The 23,417-nt window shown below is 38.9% G+C and overlaps 1 protein-coding gene across 1 annotated transcript in view; it reads right to left on the reverse strand.

Moving 5' to 3' along the window:
* The window catches only part of ACBD3 (acyl-CoA binding domain containing 3), a 34,383-nt gene extending 12,565 nt beyond the window's left edge, over positions 1–21,818 (reverse strand). The window contains exons 1-4 of the mRNA XM_082351933.1: positions 21,461–21,818; positions 5,491–5,632; positions 4,705–4,845; positions 1,595–1,753 (exon numbers count right to left, since the gene is read on the reverse strand). Of these exons, the coding sequence (XP_082208059.1) occupies positions 1,595–1,753; positions 4,705–4,845; positions 5,491–5,632; positions 21,461–21,746 (728 nt within the window). The 5' untranslated portion in view covers positions 21,747–21,818. The remainder of the gene's footprint in view (positions 1–1,594; positions 1,754–4,704; positions 4,846–5,490; positions 5,633–21,460) is intronic.
* Between the last annotated feature and the right edge of the window lie 1,599 nt (positions 21,819–23,417).

Genomic DNA, 23,417 nt, shown 5'->3' on the forward strand with positions numbered 1-23,417 from the left:
GTCCTAGGTCCAGAGAAAGATTAAGAAACTAAACTCGGCCCCTAATTTTTCACATAGGTTTTTCAAGGAAGATTTGGGATGAAGAGGGAGAATAATAAGCATATCATCATCACCATCATCATCATCACCATCGTAACTGCTAACATTTATTGTGCCCTTACTATGTGCCATGCAGTGTTCAGAGCACTTCCATGCACTAACCCACTTAGTTCTCACAACCACCCTCTGAGGTAGGGTTTCACAAAGCGGGAAATGGAGGAGTTCAGTAACTTGCCCGAGATTACACTGCTAGTAGATGCCAGAGCCAGGATTCAAGTCTAGGCAGTCTGGCTCCAGCCTATACTCTTTACACATGATGTTGTAAGAGGATGGGTTGTCATCTATGGCAGAGATGAGATATTTAACTGTTGGCCATGGTTTCTCTACCTAAATATATGAAAAGGCAGAATAGCTAAAAGATGTTACAGATGGCTCTGGTAAGTATTAACGAAAGCGAGTGAAAATCTGAGTGCCCTTGGCATTTAATGTAAAGCCTGCCTTAAAGAGGAATACTGAAGACAATATCTGGGCACACTTGGTTTAGAGATACTGATTTCTGTAAACTATTACTCTTCTTTTTTTTTTTTTTCCAGAGGAACCACATGCTTAACTAAGTCATGTGACCAAACATAAACACCTCAAAGCCATCTGTTAACAGATAATAACAAAGCAGAATCTCACAAACTCCTGAATAGAACATGACACTGGGTCCGTCTAGGGCACCCCTCTCCCCTCAAAAAGAGTAGGAGTCATAGTCTCTCTCCAAGGTAGACTGAGGCCCTGGGGCAGTGTGAAGCTTTTCTGAGGAACCACTCAGAAATAATGGGGAGAAAACAATGGAGCCGCATGTCCTCTGGTTTAATCTATATGCCACGCCACCTCTAGAACCCTAGGCCTTCCTCCCACAGTGTTTTATGGGCATTAATCCCTTCCTCCTATTCCCACGGCTCCCTCTGCAGTCCCTTCTGAGACAGCTGCTCTCACAGCCCTCACTGAATAAGAAATGGCTTCAGCTCCCAAGTTCTGTACTAGGAGACTAGGAACAGACACCCGACACAGGCTGAACCAACTAGATCCTTTGGCCTTGGAATCTGTAACTGGGTCTCTCATATGCCAGCCAGTCTCTGTCAGATGCATGAAAACAAAGACCACATAAATCTTGGCTAGGATAGCCTTGCATATGCCAAAGCAGAGTGACAATTTGCAGAGAACAGGAAGAATGAAACAGAGACACAGCTGAGAGAAGCAAAGGCAAGAGATTGTGTGGACCCAAAGACAGAGAGCAAGCAACCTCAGCTCCTATTCTAGTGCCTGGGTTCTGGGAGCAAATCCCAAATCCTTCTAATACATTCTTCATTCACAACCAAATGATGCTTAAGATGAGGCCTTCCTTGGTAACACCTCATTGGTACAAATGGCAAGTAGCTAATGCTGGTCTACTTCCCAGTCAAACAAATCAGAGAATTAGTCCAAGGCACACAATGGTAAACGGTCAAGCACAACAGTGCGGCAATCCGTCACTCACTGTTAAACACAAGCCACACAACATGCGTACTTTTGCTGCTCCAGCCGAAGCCTCTCTTCTTCTATTCGCCTCCTCTCTTCTTCCTCCCGTCTAAGCCTTTCTTCCTCTTCTTGCCTACGTTTCTCTTCCTCCTTTTGCAGACGTTCTCTTTCTTCCTCTTCACGCCGCCTTCGCTCTTCCTCCTCCTTCCTACAAGGTAAAGGACAGAGAGAATGAACCCTAGACAAAGAATCCCGTTTGAAACTAACTTAAGACTATTTCCCAGTGAAGAGTGACGCAAGCTTTTTAGAGAACCATGTGATAATTTTATCACAATCTGAAACACACGCACCTCACGAGGAGACATTTATCACATGGAGTCAATCTCGCAATACACAGATCACAGCACCTCACGAGGAGACATTTATCACATGGAGTCAATCTCGCAATACACAGATCACAGCACCTCACGAGGAGACATTTATCACATGGAGTCAATCTCGCAATACACAGATCACAGCAAGAACAATGACTGCTGCACAGCAACAGGAAAGGAGTCCAGCAGGAAGGCGCCACTGAAAACATTACGATTCCCTGAAACCTCCCTTCTAAGATATGCTCACAGCACCACAAGCTCTTCCTTCATACTGCCTGCTGTGGTTGAAATTAAATTTGTGTGATAAAGCTAGCAATACATCTGCCTTACTCACTAAAGTACATGCTCCGTAAGGGCAGAGACTGCCCATCTCACACTGCTATATCCTCCGGGCTTACCACAGTGTGGGAAAGAATAAGCACGCAATAAATGTGTAGAGAAATGAATAATCCACCCTGAAATGCCATGTAGCCATAAAAAAAGAATAGGACTACATGGCCCAATATGTAAAGACATTTAATATATATGTTTAATGGAAAAAGCAGGTAAATAAATAGAAGAAGGCCTGGAAAGATATACCTTAAATCTGTCCGCTATTATCTACGGAGAGAAGAGTGAGACTAAAAGTAAGGTGGGAAGGAAGGTTTTCAGTTTGTGCTTCATATACTGACATAAATGGAAAATCATTTATATTGCTTATATTCGTGTATAATTTCTGAAATTTAAAAAAAAAAATTAAAGCTTTTAATTTAAAAAAAGAAAAGAACAGTTGGGGATCTAGGTGCAGCCCTTAGCCACCTCTTGCTCACCCCCACAGTCCCTCTCCCGAGGGAGAGCAGACTCGGTGGCACTAGGAATGGATGCCGTATAGGCTGAGAGTTGCGAGGAGTGCAGGGAGGTTGAAGATGGGATGAAAGAGAAGACTTCTGAGGGGTCTCAGAGAAGACACCATTTCATGGCCCTACCATGAGAAGTGTCTGGGTTACCCCACTTTTCTCCCCAAACTTCTATACGTGATTAACACACCAGAGCCACGACCAAGTCTCAAACTACAGCAATATAACATGATCTACTTTTTATGTGTCACAGATAGTACACGGGGCAAGATGTTCCATAAACCAGAGCTTAAGCTTCAGGATAGAGGAAGTCTAGTCTTAAATGCTTTAAAAGAATTCTACATGGACCTCATCTCATGACAAAGGTATATTTTTAAAAGGAAAAATACAGTTTTACATGTTGAGTAGTAACTTAAATATTCAATTTATCAGTAAAAAAGAACTTAAGGGACTTGACTGGCGGTGCAGTGGTTAAGACTCTGTGCTCCCAATGCAGGGGGCCCGGGTTCAATCCCTGGTCAGAGAACTAGATCCTGCATGCCGCAACTAAAAGAGCTCACATGCTGCAACTAAGACCCGGCGCAGCCAAATAAATAAATAAATAAATAAATTTTTTAAAAAAGACCTTAAAAAGCAATATATCCTACTTCCAAAGACACAGCTACACCTCAATGATCCAATATCACTACACAATGGACTGCAGCACATAAATCAATTACAGTAAAGGAACCTCATTCCATTCTCATAAGAATCAAAAGTTTTTCTCTGGCTAAAAACTATGTTCCTTTGGATAAGTATCTTCTGGAAATGTATTAAGATATTTTCTATTCTCTTAAAGAGAAATAAATTATACCTAATACTCTGTCTCTTGATAACTCAGGAGTTATAACTGCAAGCATAAAAATTGTACACGTCATAATACAGTGATAGAGAGTTTACTTTCACATTAGCCCTGACTGCCACACTTTTATCATTCTTGCATCTATTTTTCATGGTTTCTGTCTTCTCCCTCACTGTTAGGCTATTTTCTCTTCTAATGTTATTTCCAATCCAGGTTAGGGTGGGAAACCAGAGAACCAACTGTTTCTAAAGTAAGTATAATATAATCTGAGGGAAAATTGGTGTTACAGCATTATTTTCATTACCTAGAAATTTTGGACTGTCAAAGTTCTTGAAAATATAACCTCTAGATAAATAAAGTGCTGGGGGACTTTTCTGGTGACACAGTGGCTGAGACTCCATGCTCCCAACGCAGGAGGCCCGGGTTTGATCCCTGGTCAGGGAACTAGATCCCACATGCATGCCGCAACCAAGAGTTTGCATGCCACACCTAAGGAGCCTGCCTGCTGCAGCTAAGACCTGGTGCAACCAAATAAACAAACAAATAAATAAAGGGCTAACTATAATTCTGCTGAGTTCACAATCATGACAGAGAATCCCATAAACATACAAACAGCACATTCAACAGCTCCCCATGCAACCTCTGGAAATAATAAGCCATCTGGAAGCCATAGCCAATATGAAATGCCTATATAAGGTCTACCATGTAGCACAGCTGATAACCATGATATGAAGTATGAATATTCTAGAAACCCAAGGGAGGCAGCAGCAAAGGGTGTATCAGACCAGAGGGTAAGGAGGAGGGGGGTGGCTGAGCTTACTGTGCTTGCTCAGAAACCTAGTGTAGTGACACAAAAGGAATGCTGCCATGATGGATGGGTGGTTAATTTTAAAGGTACAGCCAGACGGAAGCAGCAAACCCTCTTCCCTCAAAACTCATAATAAAAACACCTGCTCACATCGGAAAGTCTGAGCAATTGCCATAAGAAGTGGGGATCCAATGGAAGTAAGACACCTGATTTAAAACAGACATTCCATAAAGCAAAAGCATCAGTATACTATGCAGTAGGCTGCTCAAGGATAAAGTATTCTGTGCCCTCAAACTTCACCTTTTTTTTTCTTGCTCTTCCTTCTCTATTTTGTGGGATGCAACATACGTTGAAAAGAGATGGCAACACCTATTTAGGAGCTTGACAAACTCTACCATGGCATCCTCTTTAGACATGTTTCCCAGGGCTGCCCATTCTCTCCTGTAAAGAATAACAAGAAAAGTTACTTCCCCTTCTTAATAGAATGAGAATTTGATTTCATTTAAACCTAAATATGAACAAGTCTCAATTATAACTAAAATGAAGAATGATTCTACTATAAACAAAAGGTTCAAAACTTCAACAAGCATGTACTGATTTACTAAATTAGATATGCCACATACAAACCAAACTTACTGTCGTAAACCACAATTTAACTGTACTGCTGATAATTTCCATACCAGTAAAAGGTATCAAAGTTTTACTTTTCTTATATCATAGTTTAGCCTTAACTGAATAAAATGCTTAATATATTCTTTCTTGTCACAACTCTGTATGTCCCAATAAGGGAATCAATTACTATATTGTAAATGGCTTTTTAAATATTATTTAGGAAGAATCAAATGAAGCTGTACTTGTCGTATGTTCATAAACAGATGAGTAAACTTCTTCCACAATATTTAGCCATAAACATCTCCGAGCCAAAAACAGATAAACGTCTGAAGACTCCAAAAGCTGCAAGCAAAAATGTTTGTTTAGTTCTTATTCTAAAGCTAACGAGCCAGCTATTTACATCTTAATCAATTTACTTCGTACCCTTTTCAACATTACTCTCATTAAATTCATTATACAATAAAACACCGTTACCTCCTGTCATTGCCCAACACATCAAAGAATCCAACCTCAGGACAAGTGTCTGGATTATATGGACCCATAAGAACCTGCTTAGGCAGTGCCACAAGCTTCAGTTTTTCTTCATACGTTGGATGAAATGCTTTGCCATCTTTTTCTTTAAGAAAAATAAATACAAAGAAAACAATTAGCACTGGCAAAATACCTAATTTTCAGCATTATATGTTGAAATTCTGCCGTAAGGTATATCACAAATTGCCTGTGATATATATAAACACCACTATAGGGAGATTTTAATTTCAAGTACTAAATTTTAATAGTCAAAGCCAAGATAGAAACACTTTATGCCGAATTAATTTTTTTTAAATAAAGCTTAAGTACTGATATTTATGTTAAAACTACTTCAAAGAGTAAATCAACTACAGTTAAATTAAAAAAAAAAAAAAGCCGCTACTAAAGAAAAACCAATCTGTCAAGCTACAGTAGGGACACACATACTAGTATACCACTTGACATATTTTACAAATGTTAAAAATGTTCAGCAATCATTTCTTAAAGTAGTTTAAAAAATAATTTTATATCAAGCACTTTTAACATAAGAGACAATTACATATACTTTGAAAGGCTATATTCAAAAAGTATCCATCCCACTGAGGCACTATGATGTGGTAGAAGGGGCTTTGGCATCAGACAGCCTAGGTTTAGATCTCATCTCAGACACTTCCTAGCTGTAGGACCATTTAACCTCTTAGTCTGTTTACCAATAAAGTGAAAAGTTGCCTGACACTTCAGAGGTAATAGGATAGTATTAATGGTAATAACTGTTAGATCCCTTTACTTCCTTCGTATTATGGCTGGCTCTGGCAGATTTCCAATGGGCAATTACGAGAGAAGCCAATTTGACCTGTAGAGACTTAACTACCACCAACAACATTCCAAAGTAGTATGAAACTGGGTAAATGGGAAGTCCTTACAGAATAGTTCTACTTCTTTGATAAATGGCAGGATTAATTACTGGTTGGTTCTAATGATAATAAGAGATTACCAAATTTCAAAACAAACAAACAAGAAAGGAGGTAGAAAGTAGTATATATTGCCTACAAATTTTATCCATGTACAGAGGTCACCAAAAGAAAATCACTGATGATGGGAGAAGAATATGGTTTAAAGGATATGAACAGGAAACTCAGAGGAGAAGAAAAAACCAGAAGTTGCCAATAAGCATGCCAAGATACTCAATTTCCCTAGTCAAGGAAATGGAAAGTGAAACCATTAGATACTAAGACGCTTTCTGCCATCAGATAGGTTAAAAAAAGTTAAGTAACATCAAGAGTTGTTAAGAACAGGACAAACAGGTACCCATTCTCATACACTAATGTTCAAAGTATAAACTTACAGTTATCTTGGAAGGAAATTTGGCAATATATTCCAAAATTATAAACGTAGATGCCCTATGGTCCAATAATTCCAATTCTCATCATCTACCCTTGATAAGCACTCTCAAATACACAGAAGGAGGTGGATATAGGGATATTCTTGCAGCACTCTTTTCTTGTTACTGTAACCAACTTAAAAGTTCATCAGTAAGGGAACAGCTAAATAATGTGTCATATTCAGCCTGTGGTATAAATGAAGCACATAAAGGGAACACTGTTAAATGAAAAAAGCAAGCTGCAGAAAACTACATACAATCATACACAAAATATATATCCTCAATTCTAAGTACTTCTGCCACCCACACTTTTAACATCTCTAAAATCAGATTAGCTTTTACAATCTACTGTATGTTAGTTATAATTGGCAGTTTTTCTTTCTTAAATTACATAATAGTAAGTCTTAGAATTGATGAAATACATCATGTCAACATACCACATATATATTCTATAGGTACATTTATATGAATGTAAATGCAAAGAAAAAGATCTAGAAGGAGTCACACTAAAAAGATAAGAATGGGAAAGTGGGAGGGGCTAAGATCAGGAGTGGTGATCAGAAAATTGAAAACTGGAAACATTTTATAGTTCTTTTTTTTTTCTTTAGGCCACACCGTGTGGCATATGGGATCTCAGCTCCCGGACCAGGGATCAAACCCGTGTCCCCTGCATTGGGAGTGTGGAGTCTTAACCCCTGGACCGCCAGGGAAGTCCCCAAACTAGAAACATTTTAATCTTTCAAAGGAAAATATGTGGAAGAACAAACTAAACTGTTAAGAGGTACTGCCTCTGGGGAAGTGATTGGCAAAACTGTGGGTGGGAACTGAAGAGAATTATACATATGTACTTCTATCTGCATTTTTTTCAACAAGAACAAACTCATGTAATATTTGGAAAAAAGACAAAACTGTGGCACTGACCTTACTTATGTAATAAAAATCAAAACAACTCAGAAACCTGTGGACCTGCCATCTGTCTTGGCTACTGAGCAAACAGTATCACTAAACAATTCACGAAGAGTAGGAATTTCCCCTAAAGCTTTTAGAACAGGATTATCCATAGGTCTATATTTACCAACTAAAAGGCAATCCTCATTTTAAAATCTAACTCTTAGAAGTCTATTTCAATCAATGATGGAAATTATAAGCCCTTTTTTACATTCATTCATTCAACTTAATAAATATTTATTGGGCCCTTGTATGCAAATCATTGTGCTAGACACTAGGATTCATCGCCCTCCTGGAGTTTACAAACTACTGAGCTCAATTAAAAATGTATAGCTTGGCAATACAGTATACAATTGTGTTTAGGTGCATATTTCAGGTATATATACTGCAAACAAATTATTAAAAATTATATTGAGATAAAGGAACGATTATTTTAGAGTTAAGGAAAAAATAAAATTATGTCAGAGAGGTAATAAAATGACTTGTTCCAACTTTTTAGGTTGGGCCAGTACTTACGTTTAATTCCAACATAGTATATAATCAAAATAAAGCAAAATAGATGAGAGCTTACAAAACCAAAATACATCTTTACAACATCTTTCACGTAAAAACCAACAAGCCTAGGGACTTCCCTGGTGGCGCAGTGGTTAAGAAGCTGCCTGCCAATGCAGGAGACACGGGTTCAAACCCTGGTCCGGGAAAATCCCACATGCTGCAGAGCAACTCAGCCCGTGTGCCACAACTACTAAGCCTGTGCTCTAGAGCTCGTGAGCCACAACTACTGAAGCTCATGTGCCTAGAGCCCGTGCTCCGCAACAAGAGAAGCCACAGCAATGAGAAGCCCTCGCACTGCAACAAAGAGTAGCCCCTGCTAGACACAACTAGAGAAAGCCTGTGTGCGGCAACAAAGACCCAATGCAGCCAAAAATAAATAAATAAATAAGTTAATTTTAAAAAATAAATAAAAAATAAAAACAAGCCTAAAAGAGGTGCTCTTTATTTCATTCACTTCCCAATGAATCTTTTCTAAATACAGCCTTGAACAATTATCTTAGCAAGAAACACGGTGTTATACCTGTTCACTGCTGCATCATTTAAAATTAAAAATCTAATTATTCAACAATAATGCAATGCTTATAGTAATCCACTGAATAGATTATACAGCTATTAAAATGACAATATAAGGGCTATATAGCATTTCAGAGAATATATTTATGATGTATTAATTTAAATAAGTAGAATAAAAAATTAGATACTAGGTTTATAACCATGTAAAAATGGGTGATTACACATATAGATCTTTCTTTTTAAAAATTAGTTTAAGATTTTTTTTATAAAATTAGCTTGCCAGAACTCTGTATTCTAAGATGTTAGGGTGCTAAAAAGTGTGAAACAATAGTGGCAACTTTTTACCAAAAAGCCTTTCTCCAATTTTAAAGATGCCCATAAGCTACCTTTACCATCTACCTTAATTTTGTACATATTAATCACCAAAAGTTTTCTTATGCTAATTATGTCTCAGAGAAACATAGCACAAACAACTTTCTTCTTACTTCCCCCAAAAGTGATGATCTGAAAAACAGCTCCAACCTTGATCTCAGCCTATTAACTGAAAGATTATTATTTAGAAAGTTTTTGTTTTTTAAAACCAAAATGGCACCACCCTAACTATTCATTTTATCTTGAGTCTTATAAAAGAAAAATATGCTGCTGGTCATTCAAGAAAAAAAAGGGTGTAGTGAGTCACTCAAGAAAAAAAAAGGTGTAGTGTACAGTGGGGGTAGAGTGCAGAGTAGAATATAACTTCCTTGTTTTGTTCAATCAGGATCCCTGAGATTTTGTTTTGTTTTTTCCTTTAAAAAAAAAAAGTCTAAATTCCATGAAAGTGGTTGCTTTGACCCAAATAAACGTCAATAAAGATAAAATCAGATAGAAACTTTATTCACTGGAAGACCAAACACTTTTCTGAGTAGTCATGTAATACAGCAATTTTCAAACATACACACACAAGAAAAAATATTTTAAAAATATGACTACTATAAAATTATTCTAATGGAGGGAGGGTCCACTTCTTATGAGGTGATAAATTTGCTCCTTTATTTCAAACTAGAATCAGGGACCATGGGAGAGGGTGAGTCAACAAGGAAACTGTACCCGTTATTCAGCAAGGTGTTAGTCTAACCTTGACCCTAAAAGGTGACTCATCAACAGAGGGAGGGGGGTTTCAGGATTTTTGGATGTCATTTTAACATCTGCCCTTTTTATGCCTGACGGAATTAATTTTTCAAAAGGGCAATATGTTTTTAAGTGTAAGTTTTAGTCAAGCACTCACATAAATTTGTTCACCACCATGAACGCCAGCACTAAGCACACGCTTTGTTAACAGGCACTCACCACACCAAAACCACGCCCAACAAATCTCTCTAAAGAAGAAACTGACTGTACAGGTCAAGTTCTGTGAAAATGAGCAAAACAGTACATCCAATCTTGTGAATTTTACTGGCCTTTCCATAGAATCTTGTATGCATTTGCTAGTTTTAAGACTTGCTCTATAATCCTTCCTTTAATATGTATTACTGAATCTTCAAATTATTCATCATTATTCTAGCTGGGAACTAAATCTGTCTTAAAAAAAAAAAACAAACAAACACACACACACACACACACACAAACCAAAGAAAAGGAAACACACCAAAATGTTAATTCTAATAATTATTTCTGAAAGATTGGATTACAGATTTTTTTCTTTATTCATTTTTTATTTTCTCAGATTTCCGGTGTGTATATGTACTTTTATATCAAATACACATATGTTTTTTCTTTTTTAACAAACATTTTTAAAAGGTCAAGGCAACTTAGCTTTCAGCCTTTGGGATGAGATTAACAGATCAATTATTCTCTCCTGAGGAATATACAAAACCCAGGAGGATATACTAAGAATCCCAACCACCTTTAGTACAGGACAGTCCACATCATGTTGACATTCTAAACTTCAATGAAAACAGAAGATGAAAACCCTTCACAATCAATATCATTAGGCAGACTATTATAGTATTACAAAAAAGTTACTTCTCTCCTACTCTTCAGATGGCTCTAGTTCACACACCACAAAGGTTTGTTTTATTTAGTTTTTCTGCGTTAGATGAGAGTAATTTTCTCCTAAACTATTTCTTTTTTAAAAAATATATTTTATTTATTATTATTATTATTGTTTTTTAACTTGGCCTTGTTTCACGACTTGCGGGATCTTAGTTCCCTGACCAGGGATGGAACCCAGGTCCTGGCAGTGAAAGCACCAAGTCCCAACCACTCAACAGCCAGGGAATTCCCTCTCCTAAAATTATTTCTGGTTCCAAGGGCATTAAACGTAGTTAGCAGGAAAGAATTTATAACTACCATAACTACAACAGACAGAAAAGCCTTGCTGAAACTCAAAGATCTTTAGCCAAGACCATATTCCTAAGGAAAGCTCTTTCAGTCCTGCTGGTAAGGAAGAGCGGCATCATCCTCGGTCCCTGCACTTACAGAGTTAATTAGTACAAAGTCATTAAATTCAATCAATTTGGAAAGGTGCTTTCTATGGTAACCGAAAAGACAAATATAAATTATGCTGGAAAGAAGCTGCAGAGCTATTTTTCAGATGCAAGTGTGTGAAAACACATCAATGAAAAGCAGAAAATGACCATCTCTATTACCTGGAGAAGCGTGAGTACAAAGCTAGCCATTTTCAATCAAATGGACTAAAAGGGATCACTTGTTGGCATCTGTCCAGTAACAATTATATTAAAAAGTTTATTTTCTATAAAATTGAAGACCAAAAGTCAGGTTAAAAATATATTTTACCTAAAGCAGACAGACTAAAGCAGGGATTGGCAAATTAGACCAACTCTGCCCACAGCTGTTTTTTAAGGCCTGTGAGCTAAGAATGGTTTTTATCTTTTTTAAGAATTGTTAAACAACAACAAGCAGAAATAGACAAAAAGCAATGAATATGAACACAGACCATATATGGTCCTTAATGCCTAAAATATTTACTGTCTGCCCCTTTACTGAAAACGTTTACTGACCCTGGACTAAAGGAAGAAGTAAATGCAAAAGCCAAATGATTTCTAAATATTTAAAAAATTCGAATATAATTAAAAGGATTGAAAACATAAAATTCAACTTCCCGTTAAACATGGTGAATTGAACACACACAATTACATCTGATCCTCAATGAAACCCCACTAAAAGGAAAAAGGAAGCCAATTCAGAGAACCCTGGAAAGGCTCAGGAATTGAAGGTACCAGGTCCTTTAAAAGCTGAAGTCTAGATAAAAATAGGGGTTTTGGTTTAAAAACTATCTAGGGACCTCCCTGGCAGTCCAGTGGTTAAGATTCCACGCTTCTAATGCAGGGGGCTAGGATTCGTTCCTGGTTGGGGAACTAAGATCCCACATGCCTCGGGGCGTGGCCAAGAAGTAAAACAAACAAACAAACAAATAAATATATATATGTATATAAATAAAAACTATCTAAAAAGCAGGTACCCCTACCTCCCATTTTGTTTGGCAATCCCAAGCAGGCAGAGGGCTACCCTGCCCCTACTCAGCAGAGATCTGGATGTGTATACTAGAGAACACGAATCACAGATACTCCAGGTGGGAGAACACCAGCCTGAGAGTGAACTGCAGGACTAAAAAGAGAAACGAAATGAAAGTTACGCTAGTAAATGGTAAACAACTTCCACCCACCCTCCCTTCTCCTGTCTAGTGCCTAAATGCTGGCCAACTAGATTCATACATTCCAGGCAGAGACAGGAATATTTCATGAAAAACTAGCCCAAAATAAAAGACCTACACATACTAGTTTGAAAGATACTGATGTTGAGGGTTCCCCGATGAAACTTCTGCCTCATTATCTACAATAAAAGCTTGTACTCAAGGTTACAACTGGCTCTCCAGTGCCTCACCCTTTAACAAGAATGAATACCCAAGGATCACCGGACATTTGAGAAAGCTCCCAACATGGGGGGAAAAAAAGGCTGAAAGAAATTTCCCAACAGAAAAAAAGAAAGTCTAAAAGAAAGTAAGGAATTCCAACACCACAGAGAGGTGAAGGTAATTTTCAGGATGACAGTGGGGAGAGACTCAGAAGGTAGAAAGCTAAGACTGAATCAAAAATTTAAGGATATCGGGCTTCCCTGGTGGCGCAGTGGTTGAGAATCTGCCTGCCAATGCAGGGGACACGGGTTCGAGCCCTGGTCTGGGAAGATCCCACATGCCGCGGAGCAACTGGGCCCGTGAGCCACAACTACTGAGCCTGTGCGTCTGGAGCCTGTGCTCTGCAACAAGAGAGGCCGCGACAGTGAGAGGCCCGCGCACCGCGATGAAGAGTGGCCCCCGCTTGCCGCAACTGGAGAAAGCCCTCACGCAGAAACGAAGACCCAACACAGCCATAAATAAATAAATAAATAAATAAATAAAATTAAAAAAAAAAAATTTAAGGATATCTAGGAGAGATGTCTCTTAAAAAAAAGAGTTTACCTGAGGACAGAGAAAAAAATGATAATTACCTCTAACTACACAAAAGACAAAGAGTTTGCATAAGAACCAAAATATAATCAAAGTGCATGATCTGTCTCAGGTATGAATAACACAAAGAGAAACAACTGACACTGATTTAATCACAAATGTGATATTATAAAATTAAGAGTTTGGGAAGGAGGAAGAGAGAGGCATACATGTGTAAGTTACTTTTTTTCTTTTTCTTTTTCTTTTTTTTAAATTAAAGAAGAAGGGACTTCCCTAGTGGTCCAGACTCCACATTCCCAATGCAGGGAGCCTGGGTTTGATCCCTGGTCAGGGAACTAGATCCCTCATGCCGCAACTAAGACCTGGCGCAGCCAAATAAATAAATATTTAAATAATAATAATAATAATAATTAATAAATTAAAAGCAGCAGCAGGAAAATGGAGACAAATACCAGAAGAAACAGTTAAAATAATGGAAAGTGGTTGCCTTGGGGGAGAAGGTCTTGGAGATGGGAAAAGAGAGAGACGAGGTTGGCTATTTTTCCTTATAAATTTTATAGTACAACTTGACCTTTTAAATTGCCTTGGTTTTCACTTTGATAAAAAGGTAAAAGGAGTAAACTCATATGCTCAATTTCAGTAATCAGCTCATAAGACATTATAACATGTGGTAGGCATAGTAATACCACCCTCCCAAAGATATCCACATCTAATCCCCAGAATCTACATCCCAGTGAATATGTTAGGTTACATGAAAAAGGGGAATTAAGATTGCAGCTGACCTCATCCTGGACTACCCACGTGGGCCCAAAGTAATCACAAGAGTCCTTATAAATGGAGGGAGAGCAAGAAGAGTCACATGGAGATTTGAAGATGTTATGCTGCTAGCTTTGAAGATGGAGGAAGGGGCCACAAGCCAAAGCATGCAGCTGGCCTCCTGAAGCTGGAAAAGGCAACAGATTCTCCCCTAGAGCCTCCAGAAGGAACAGAGCTCTGCTGACACCTGGATTCTAACCCCCTGAGGCCCATTTTGAGCTTCTAACCTCCAGAACTATAAAACAGTATGTGCTGCTTTAAGCCACTAAATTTGTGGTAACACATTTTCCCAATAAAGACAGAAATGGCTTCTAGATTACATTTCTATTAAATTCATAAGTATCTAACTTTACAGTTCTAGTAAGACAGCATAAATAATTTGATAATAGCGTTATAATCACAGTTACCAAGATTATCAAGGGTAATCTGAAAGATTACCCTTCCATCTGAAATTAATTAAACAAAAGGTTATTAGTCTCACATGTCAACTGTTAGAGTAAGTTTACTGAGAAATATTTTTCTCTTCTCTCTGGAGGTAAAGATAGAGGAAGGTAACAAATTATTTCAATGTTCCTTCTAGCCTTTATTTGATGAAATGAAAGCCAATAAAACCTATGGGTTGGAAAGGATATTAAAGATAGACGACTGAACTGCACAACCAAAGTTCAAATCCTCTCTACATAACCACTTGCTCTACAATAATTTGTTATTGGACACACTATATAAAAAGATGTATATTGTAACATCAATAATCTAAAATGTGAGGGAGGGAGAAGTGAAAGAATAGAGTTACTGTATGCTATGGAAGTTATCAGCTTAACCTATAGTGTATTTTTATACTACAGTATAGTATTTTATAGTATAACTATATTATATAAGCCTCACGGTAACAACAAAGAAAAAACCTGAAGTAGATACATAAAAGATTAAGATAAAGAAATCAAAGCATACCCACCCAGTTACTGCTAACGTATGCTTGAACACTTCCTGGTGATGGGAATTCATTGTCTCAAACAGCCTATTCCATGTTTGGATAGCTGTGATTTTTATTTTAGCTCTTTATTCTGAGTAGATCTGTCTCAATTTTATCCACAGGGTCTATTTCTAGTCCCTGGCATTAAATAAAACACATCTAACAGATCAGACCTCAAAAACAGCCACAAAATACTGTACGTCATATTTGCCCTGAGTTCTCTATTCTTTAGGCTAAATATTCCCAGCTTATTCACTCATACATACCTCCTAAAGACCCAGCTCTGCTATTTACTAAGTATATAACACAGACACAGATAACCTTTCTGAGCCTCAGTTTTGCTATCAATAAAATGGAGATAATAACTTCTCACATTTCTTGTGAGGGTTAGAAATAATGTGTTCCAAAGTCTTGATACAGTGCCTGAGTAGAGCAGACACTTACTAAAGAGCAGCTATTATGATAATGATGGCAGGGATTCGAATTCCCACACTATACAAGTTGCTCTCTTCTGAATGAGCTCCATTTTGTCTTTAATCCTAAAGAATGATGCCTCAAACTGAAAGCAGTATCCAGGGATTGTCTGAACTGTGTGGAAGATAGCAGGACCACCTCTCCCTTCTCTCATTCCAGATACAGAATTTCCCCCAAAGCAGCCTAAGCTCAAATCTGTTTTCTTTCATGGCCCTATCACTGTTGCCTGGCAGAGAATACACTTTGAATAAAATCCGTCTTTTGGAAATATTAAAATTAAAACCACATCTCGTCCATGTTCAATTGAGAAAAAAACGGATACATTCTTATACTACTTATAAGAAAGTATAATAAATGCAGTATTTCTGAGTTAATGAGTATGAAACTCTGGAAACTGTCTAGCATGTACAAACTGCTTAATAAAAGTTGATCTCCCCCCCATTAATTCAACACACTCTCTAATAAATTCTTGGTAATCTCTCCTCTTCAACAATATAAGCAGTCACAGAATACCAACTGCTAGGTACTCTGCTAAGAGTTTATATATATATATATATATAATTCTTATAATTCTTACAACAATTTGAGTAAAGGAAGGCAGATTTTAAAGAACTGAGTGGCAAAACTAGGAAAAGTACCCCAGGTAGTGTTCACTCTTGAACTCAACTTCCTAAATACTGAGCCAGAGTAGCTCTTGTTTTAGCTAACTGATGAAAGTAAACATTACCTCCTTCTGGTTGTTGGTTACCAAAGTGTACTCACTTTGTAAAAATTCATCAAGCACCACTTATGATTTGTGTACTTTTCTGCACGTGCAGTAAATAAAGGGGAGGCCTCAGGCAAATGTTAAAATCAGTTACACTAAAATATACACATATACAAAATATATACAAAAAATACACATATACAAACATATATAAACATATCCTTGAATCCAGTATTCAAAGGAAAATTTTAGTTCAGCTCAAATCTAATATGAAATAGCAAATTAAAAAAGTAGATGTTTAAAAGGCATTACTATTCTTGGTAGCTATAATTTTCTTTCTTATAAGTGTCTCTTAGGTCTATTACATCCTCCTACGCTATACATGTATACCTAAAGATAAAGACAATAAAGAAAGAAGGGAAAAATAAACTCAAAGTTTAACAGATATTCAATAGTAACAATTAAACTTGAAATTATCTGAAGCTAGTCCACTTAAGTCCAGGAGGCACACACTAATTATTATGTTACCAAAGAATAAATTACAGTTGTACAGTATTTTAAAACATTAATGGAGCCATTTATAAAAGTTCTTGGAGATGCGTATGTTTCAAGAGGACAAAAGGAAATGGAACTATTCAGTATGTCCATATGATTGCTTCTCTGCTATCAGCAACATAACACAGTGTCATCGACAGCAATGCTAGTGGAAATTCATTAACAATTCCACAGAGAAACTGAGTCCTAGACTTAAGTTCCTCCAAATTCAACAACAGCTTCCTTTCACAAATCACACCCTCAAAAATTTATCACTCTCCTCACACACACACACCCTAGATCTGTCTACTGAAATAACGACCAATCCAGTAGCAATGAGCGCCCACTGCTAACACCCAGATTACGGCTCTTCAAATGCCACTTCCCACTAAAGGAACCATGTCTCTTTGGAGAAATGGCTGATTCCTATGGAGGCAGGAAATGCATAAGATGAATCTGGAACGTCTCATCATACCAGATACCAAGGAAGCTACAGAAGACTACTAGTCATGTCAAAGGAACTTAGGAGCCAATCTTAAGAGGCTACCACTTGCTAAAGATGGTACAATTTGAGCATCAATAATAAGAGCCTAAGTAAAAAAAAAAAAAAAAGGTTTACATGCATGAGTATATAACATTTTGAAAACTGTCACCTTTTGAGGCTGCTAAGGGAAACAACTCATTATTTTGAAAACTAATAATGGGAAAGAAGCATTTATCTTTTCTTTCTTATTTAAGCTGTACCCCAAACCAAATAGCATGTGAGGAAAAGTATTACAGTGAAGGAAAGACAATTAGAATATTACCATTTTTCAATTGCTAATGAATTACACATCCATTTTCAATTTACCAAGAGTAAAACACAATCATTATGTTGGCTAAATGCAGGCCTCTCAAAAGGTCTAATAATATATTAGTAGCAATGAGATTTAGCATTTATCAATATTTTTGATGGGCACATTTACTTCAGTCCTTTGGAGGGGATTTTTTCATAACCACCAAAATTGGAAACCGGGTAACAATGTTATGTAGGAGTTTAGAGTAGATGATTCTCCCACACTTTACCTTTCCAGATATCTGAAGAGATTCTCGATAAAGTGATCATGAGCAGAAAAACAAGATCTTTCCATTAGCTCTTAACATTTTCAAGCAAATATATTAAAGAAGTTCTAAAATGTGATAAGGCAACAAGGTAGGTAGTTTTGAATATTTTCCTAGGAACACCATCAAAAAGCAAGGTTCCTATTTGCTTTTCATCTCTTACAGTGGGAAGAACTGCCTTTGGAATCAGACAGACCCAGGACCAGCTCTGCCTCTTACTACTAATAACTAGTGGGCCTAGGGCAAGTTTCTCAACTAAGAAGCCAGGATAACACCCCCACTGAAGGGCTTGTAGAGGATTAAACAAAACAGTATATATACAGCTCTCAAAATAGTACCTGATATTTAGTGAACATCTGCTCAATAACTAGTGGCAATTATCACTCTGGAATTTTAAATTAATGCAACCATCTACCAGCTTAATGGAGTGAGGTAACAAAGTATTAGAGGAGGAAAAACTCACCCCCAAGAACTCTAAAAACCAAAACACAACTCCCCAGGTTAACTCCATCCAAGAAGTATAAAGGCTACAATAAAGCCAGCTGATTCATTCCTTAACCCAAAGAGATAAGAAAACCAGCTTAATCTTCCTAAACTAGAACTGGGCAACTCTGCTCCTCCTTTTAAAAACCTTCAATGGTTCCTCACTGTCTGCTGTCAAAAAGGCTACTTACAATAGCATTCCAGTCCTTCCACGGATCTGACACCAACTCACCTTCCCAGCTCTCTCCATCAAACTACAGTACCTACTTCCTATTTGCCATTTCCCCGACACACATGCCTTGCCCTTTCATGGCTCTTGGCCTCCCCCCTTCTCTGGAATGACATTTGCTCTCTGGATCCCCCACATTGTATTGCAGTAGCCACTGGGTCTTTAACTCCTCTTTTGGACTCTAAGTTCCATAATAGCAAAAGGGAATATACTATTCATTTACAGTGGTAACCTTATATAAAACTTGATCCATAATAAGGATTCAACAATGTCTGGAGCTTAGATGGTAAAATGCTAACTTACATTTTCCAGTATTTTCATCTATTATTTTACTTTTACCTTCAAAAACTAAGAGGGTTACGTAATTGACACAATGGGTTCAGTCACTGGCCTATCATCACTGTGACAGGGATAGAATGAGAAACAGGGTTCCTAATTCCCAATCCAAGTTATTTTCAATGGAAAAAGATACCCATGCTTTCAAGATTCATATTTATTCCACAGCAAAAGATAAAGTGTAATGTTATTTCTAATTCATGTGAGATACAAAACCACAAAATAGTGATTTATTAAAGTCCTTGCAAGACTGATAAAAATGCCAAGTATTATGCAGGAAAAATTCACACATTAAAACAAAGGCAGCAACACTTGACTCACCCTACTTTCCATAATTCTTCTGACTGTTTTTAGATCCTTCCCCTCCACCCCAACTCAGGAACCTCATACACTAATAGCTTCTTCATTGCTAACATGTAGTGATCCATGCAGAAAGGGAGCTTTTGATTGCTAGACTGTTATTTCTCCTTTTAAGTACTTGGATATTGCTTTGAGAGCTTAACTTAGGAACTTAGTAAATCATAACTATCAATGTAGCTTTTTTCTTTAAGGTGACTGATAACTAGGTCCCAAATTACAGGTTCCCCTAGGAGTCCTACCACTCAACAAACATGTTAAAATAATGTTAGGTTTAGAGCACTAAACCTTAAATCTGAGATGTCAAATTTCATTTAATCCAGCCATATTATATCTCTATATATAAACAAACTGAGTCTGGAAGAGAAAAGTTAATTGTCTAGGAGTACATGGTAAATAGAATCCAGAGGGATTCCCTGGAGGTCCAGTGGTTAGGACTTGGCGCTTTCACTGCCGTGGCCTGGGTTCAATCCCCGGTGGGGGAACTGGGATCACGCAGGCTGCGTGGCACAGCCCAAAAAAAAGAATTCAGAGCTTCCTGACTCCCAAGCAATGCTAAATTTACTGCACATTAAGAGTGTTTTAATCTTTCAAAGAAGACATTACTACCATCTTCAAATAAGACAGACTCAGAAGATAAAATTATCCATTGATTTTTTTGTTAGTTATATGGCGAAAGTTAGGATTAGAAGTTCATTCTTTTCTATTCTTACCCGTTATTCTGCTACAATATACTTTAATCTTATTGTACACCAGAAAAGTAAGTTCCAAGAATAAAAATTTTAAGTAAAATGTAGTTATATGAATTGTACAGAAACCACCAGATTTTTACATAAGTGGTAGTATATCATCACCTCAGGAAACTCTAAATTCAAGCCAGTGACCTAAGGGTCAAGTGATCCAAAACCCATTAGCCATTACCAATTCCCCAAGCTGGCACGGAGGGCTGAACTCATCGTGTAATGATGATGAATATTTCAAGGGTAAACTTTTTAATAAAAAATGCAATGAAAGGGAATGACCAAATATTCTGGAAAATTTATAAAAGACTTTCATTAGTTTGCATAATTAGAGTCATTTTCAGAGAAAACAAATAACTTTCGAATGTATCACTACTTTCAACGACCCAACTTCAGCTAGTAAAATATGTACTCCAAAAGGTACTCCCTCTGGGAAAAGTGTCATAAATATGCTGTTCTGGAATGTATACGGAACCTAGCAACCACGTCTAAAGTTTCATTTGCCGATGTTTCTCCTTGCTCATCTACCCCACAAGATCTAAGTATCTCTTCTCATCAGTTTTCCCCACTGACGAGGTCATGTGACTGGTACCACCACCATCTGACTACGTGAATCACCCAATTAAAAAAACCCACACACCACAATCTAGCTCTAAGACAAGATTTATTACAATTAATTCTGTGAGAAGTACAGAGGGTACTTTTAGGCCTTAATCTGAGAATTCACTCTTGGACATTGCTTATAAGGTAAAATTTTAACCATCTAGAAGTTACTAGTTACATGGTGAGCATCCCTTCTCTTCAGAGTTTGACAAGCCAAGGGGGATTAATACTTTACTTCTTCCTCTCTGCCACATCAATACTGCCAGGTGATCAAGTCCTAGGCTCTCCAGAATGAATGGAAAGTATATGTATGAAACCCATGGAAAGATTTCTTCCACTGTGGAAAAAGGGCAAAAATCGGTGGTTCTGACGTGCCAAGCCATAAGAAACAGGAAAAGGAATGCGACAGTTAAAAAAAAAAAAAAAAATTCCAGAACGGGAACCTCTGGGAAAAAGAGAGAGGGCTCATTCTTCCACCCAGGCTCCTGGAAAACCGAGAAGCTAAATCAGGTAAGATGCCCCGGTAACCTCGGGGAGGCGGGACCCGGACTGCTAAACCAAGGTTCCAGGCCCCTACGGGTGGGACCTAGTGGCCAAGCGGGTAGTGACAAACTTCGGGTAACCCCAAGGACAGAGCCCAGCTCCGGTCACCGCGATCCCGCACGGGTGGGTGAGGACGAGACGGGTCCAGTCTCCCCGGGGCCGGGCAGAGGCGGCGGGGGTGGGGCCTGCCCGGCTCACCTTTGAAGAAGCGCAGCGCCAGGCCATACAGCTCCTCCAGGCCGAAGCCCCAGCGCTGCTCCAGCCGCCGCGCCTCCTCCGCCGCGCCCCCAGCCGCCGCCTCCCCGGGCTCCGGCTGCTCCCCTGCGGCGCCCGGGCCCCGGCCGGACCCGGGAGGCGAGGGCGGCGGCAGCGGCGGCGGCAGCAGCGGGGCGCCCTCTGCGCCGGGCCGCTCCTCCGGGTCCGGGCTTAGTGTGAGCCCGTCGACGGACACCTCGAGTCGCTCTGCGTTCAGCACCGCCGCCATCTCCGCCTGCTGCGCCTCCTCGGCGGGGACAGGCGGCGGCCACGTATCGACTTCCTGCTGACCTCTGACCTCCGCCTACCGACACCGGAACTTCCGCCGCTGAGTAGGATCTAGGGCTCCCGGGCATGGTGCCCCGCCCCCCACCCCGATCCGTCGGTCGGCCTCGCTCTGCCACCACTCGCCCCGACCCTTAGCCCTGCGGGTCCCGAGCGCCCCGCGCCCACCTTCACCCGGTCCCCCTGCGGCCCTCTTTTCTCCCGGAGGAAGGGTACTACGGCGCAGCGGTCCCCGCCCCGCCGTTCTTTCCGGCGGCTCGCGGTGTCCGGCAGGGGAGGGGTCGGGCGGGGTCAGAGGGACCCCGAGTAAGGTCTGTGCCGGGAGGGTGACTGCTGGTGAGCGCCCTACCCCTCCGGTCAGACCCTCCGCATTTGTAGAGAGTTGTGTGGTTGGGGGAACTCTGGCAATTCTAAGGAAATGCCGAGCAACTGCCTTTTTTTTTTTTTAAGAAGAAACTGAGGCTGCAGAGAAATTCCGTGGCTTCTGAGACTGTCGTGGAAGGGCACATCCTGGTTTTTTCGGGAACTGAAGCTCCTACAATTTGTGGGGCCCTCATTAAGTAAAAAACACAAAAATTACGAGCAGAGAGGTAGGAAAGTGAATATATATTTAGAATGAGAAAGAACTCACAAGTGACATTTTGAAAAGTTAACAAAACTCACAAACATCACACAGATAACCATAAAATTTTTATTAACTGCCTGACACTTCTACAGGGCGTCCAAAAATCCAGAACATAATTATTTTATTTATTTTTTAAAGATTGAAAAAGCTCTTGACAACATTATGTATATTTATCTGTGTTCCTAGACTTTATGGGCACGATTTATGATCATTTTCCCCACACTTTTTGGCTGTATACTTTTGATCAGCTTTTCCTATGGTAATTATTTTGTAATGTTTTCTATAAGGAAAACAGAAAAATCAGCCTTTAGCATGGTGATCCTTTCTCTTTTTTATTATTAATTGCTTATAAATTTTAGCTTCACAACTTATTACTGAATTGCTGTGTATGTTTTTAGGGTTATTGTCAAATTTGGGAAAACGTGTCAAGTTTCTCTCACATATGAGCTATAATATTTCAGGACTGTCTGGCTGCTTCAATGGCAATTTTTTGCCTGGTTTTTACTGGATCTCCAGCGATTTTCAGGACAAGATTTATCTGCTATGTTAAGACAGAATCTCCTCCATTACGATGAATAAAACATGTGACTTCACATAAAGACTCACTACAGTACAACTGCAAGTTTGTGTCCCACAAATACAAGAATTCTAATATATTCCATTCCATTCCATACAAACAAAAATAAGTATGGTGCACTTATAATTGTATATATGACATTACTTGGATTCCTGATGAGTGAGAACCTCCATTTTAGGTTAGGCATTGAGAGATTTGATCCCCTACTTAGAGTCGGAAGGACTTTTTACTTCTGATAGTCGGAAGGATTTTCTATGGGCTAGTTTCTCCTTTTCTTTCAAATCTTGTTTCTCCTCTGCTGCCCATGGCATCACATTCCTGTGCCAGGCATCACAGAGTTCTTTTGCCCCCTAGTCCTGCACCTCTGTGACATGGTGCTGGCTGAGCTGGCATAATGGGCAGTAGGTGTATTC

Source organism: Balaenoptera borealis (genome assembly GCF_965194805.1).
Source record: "Balaenoptera borealis genome assembly, chromosome: 1".
Lineage (NCBI taxonomy): Eukaryota > Metazoa > Chordata > Mammalia > Artiodactyla > Balaenopteridae > Balaenoptera > Balaenoptera borealis.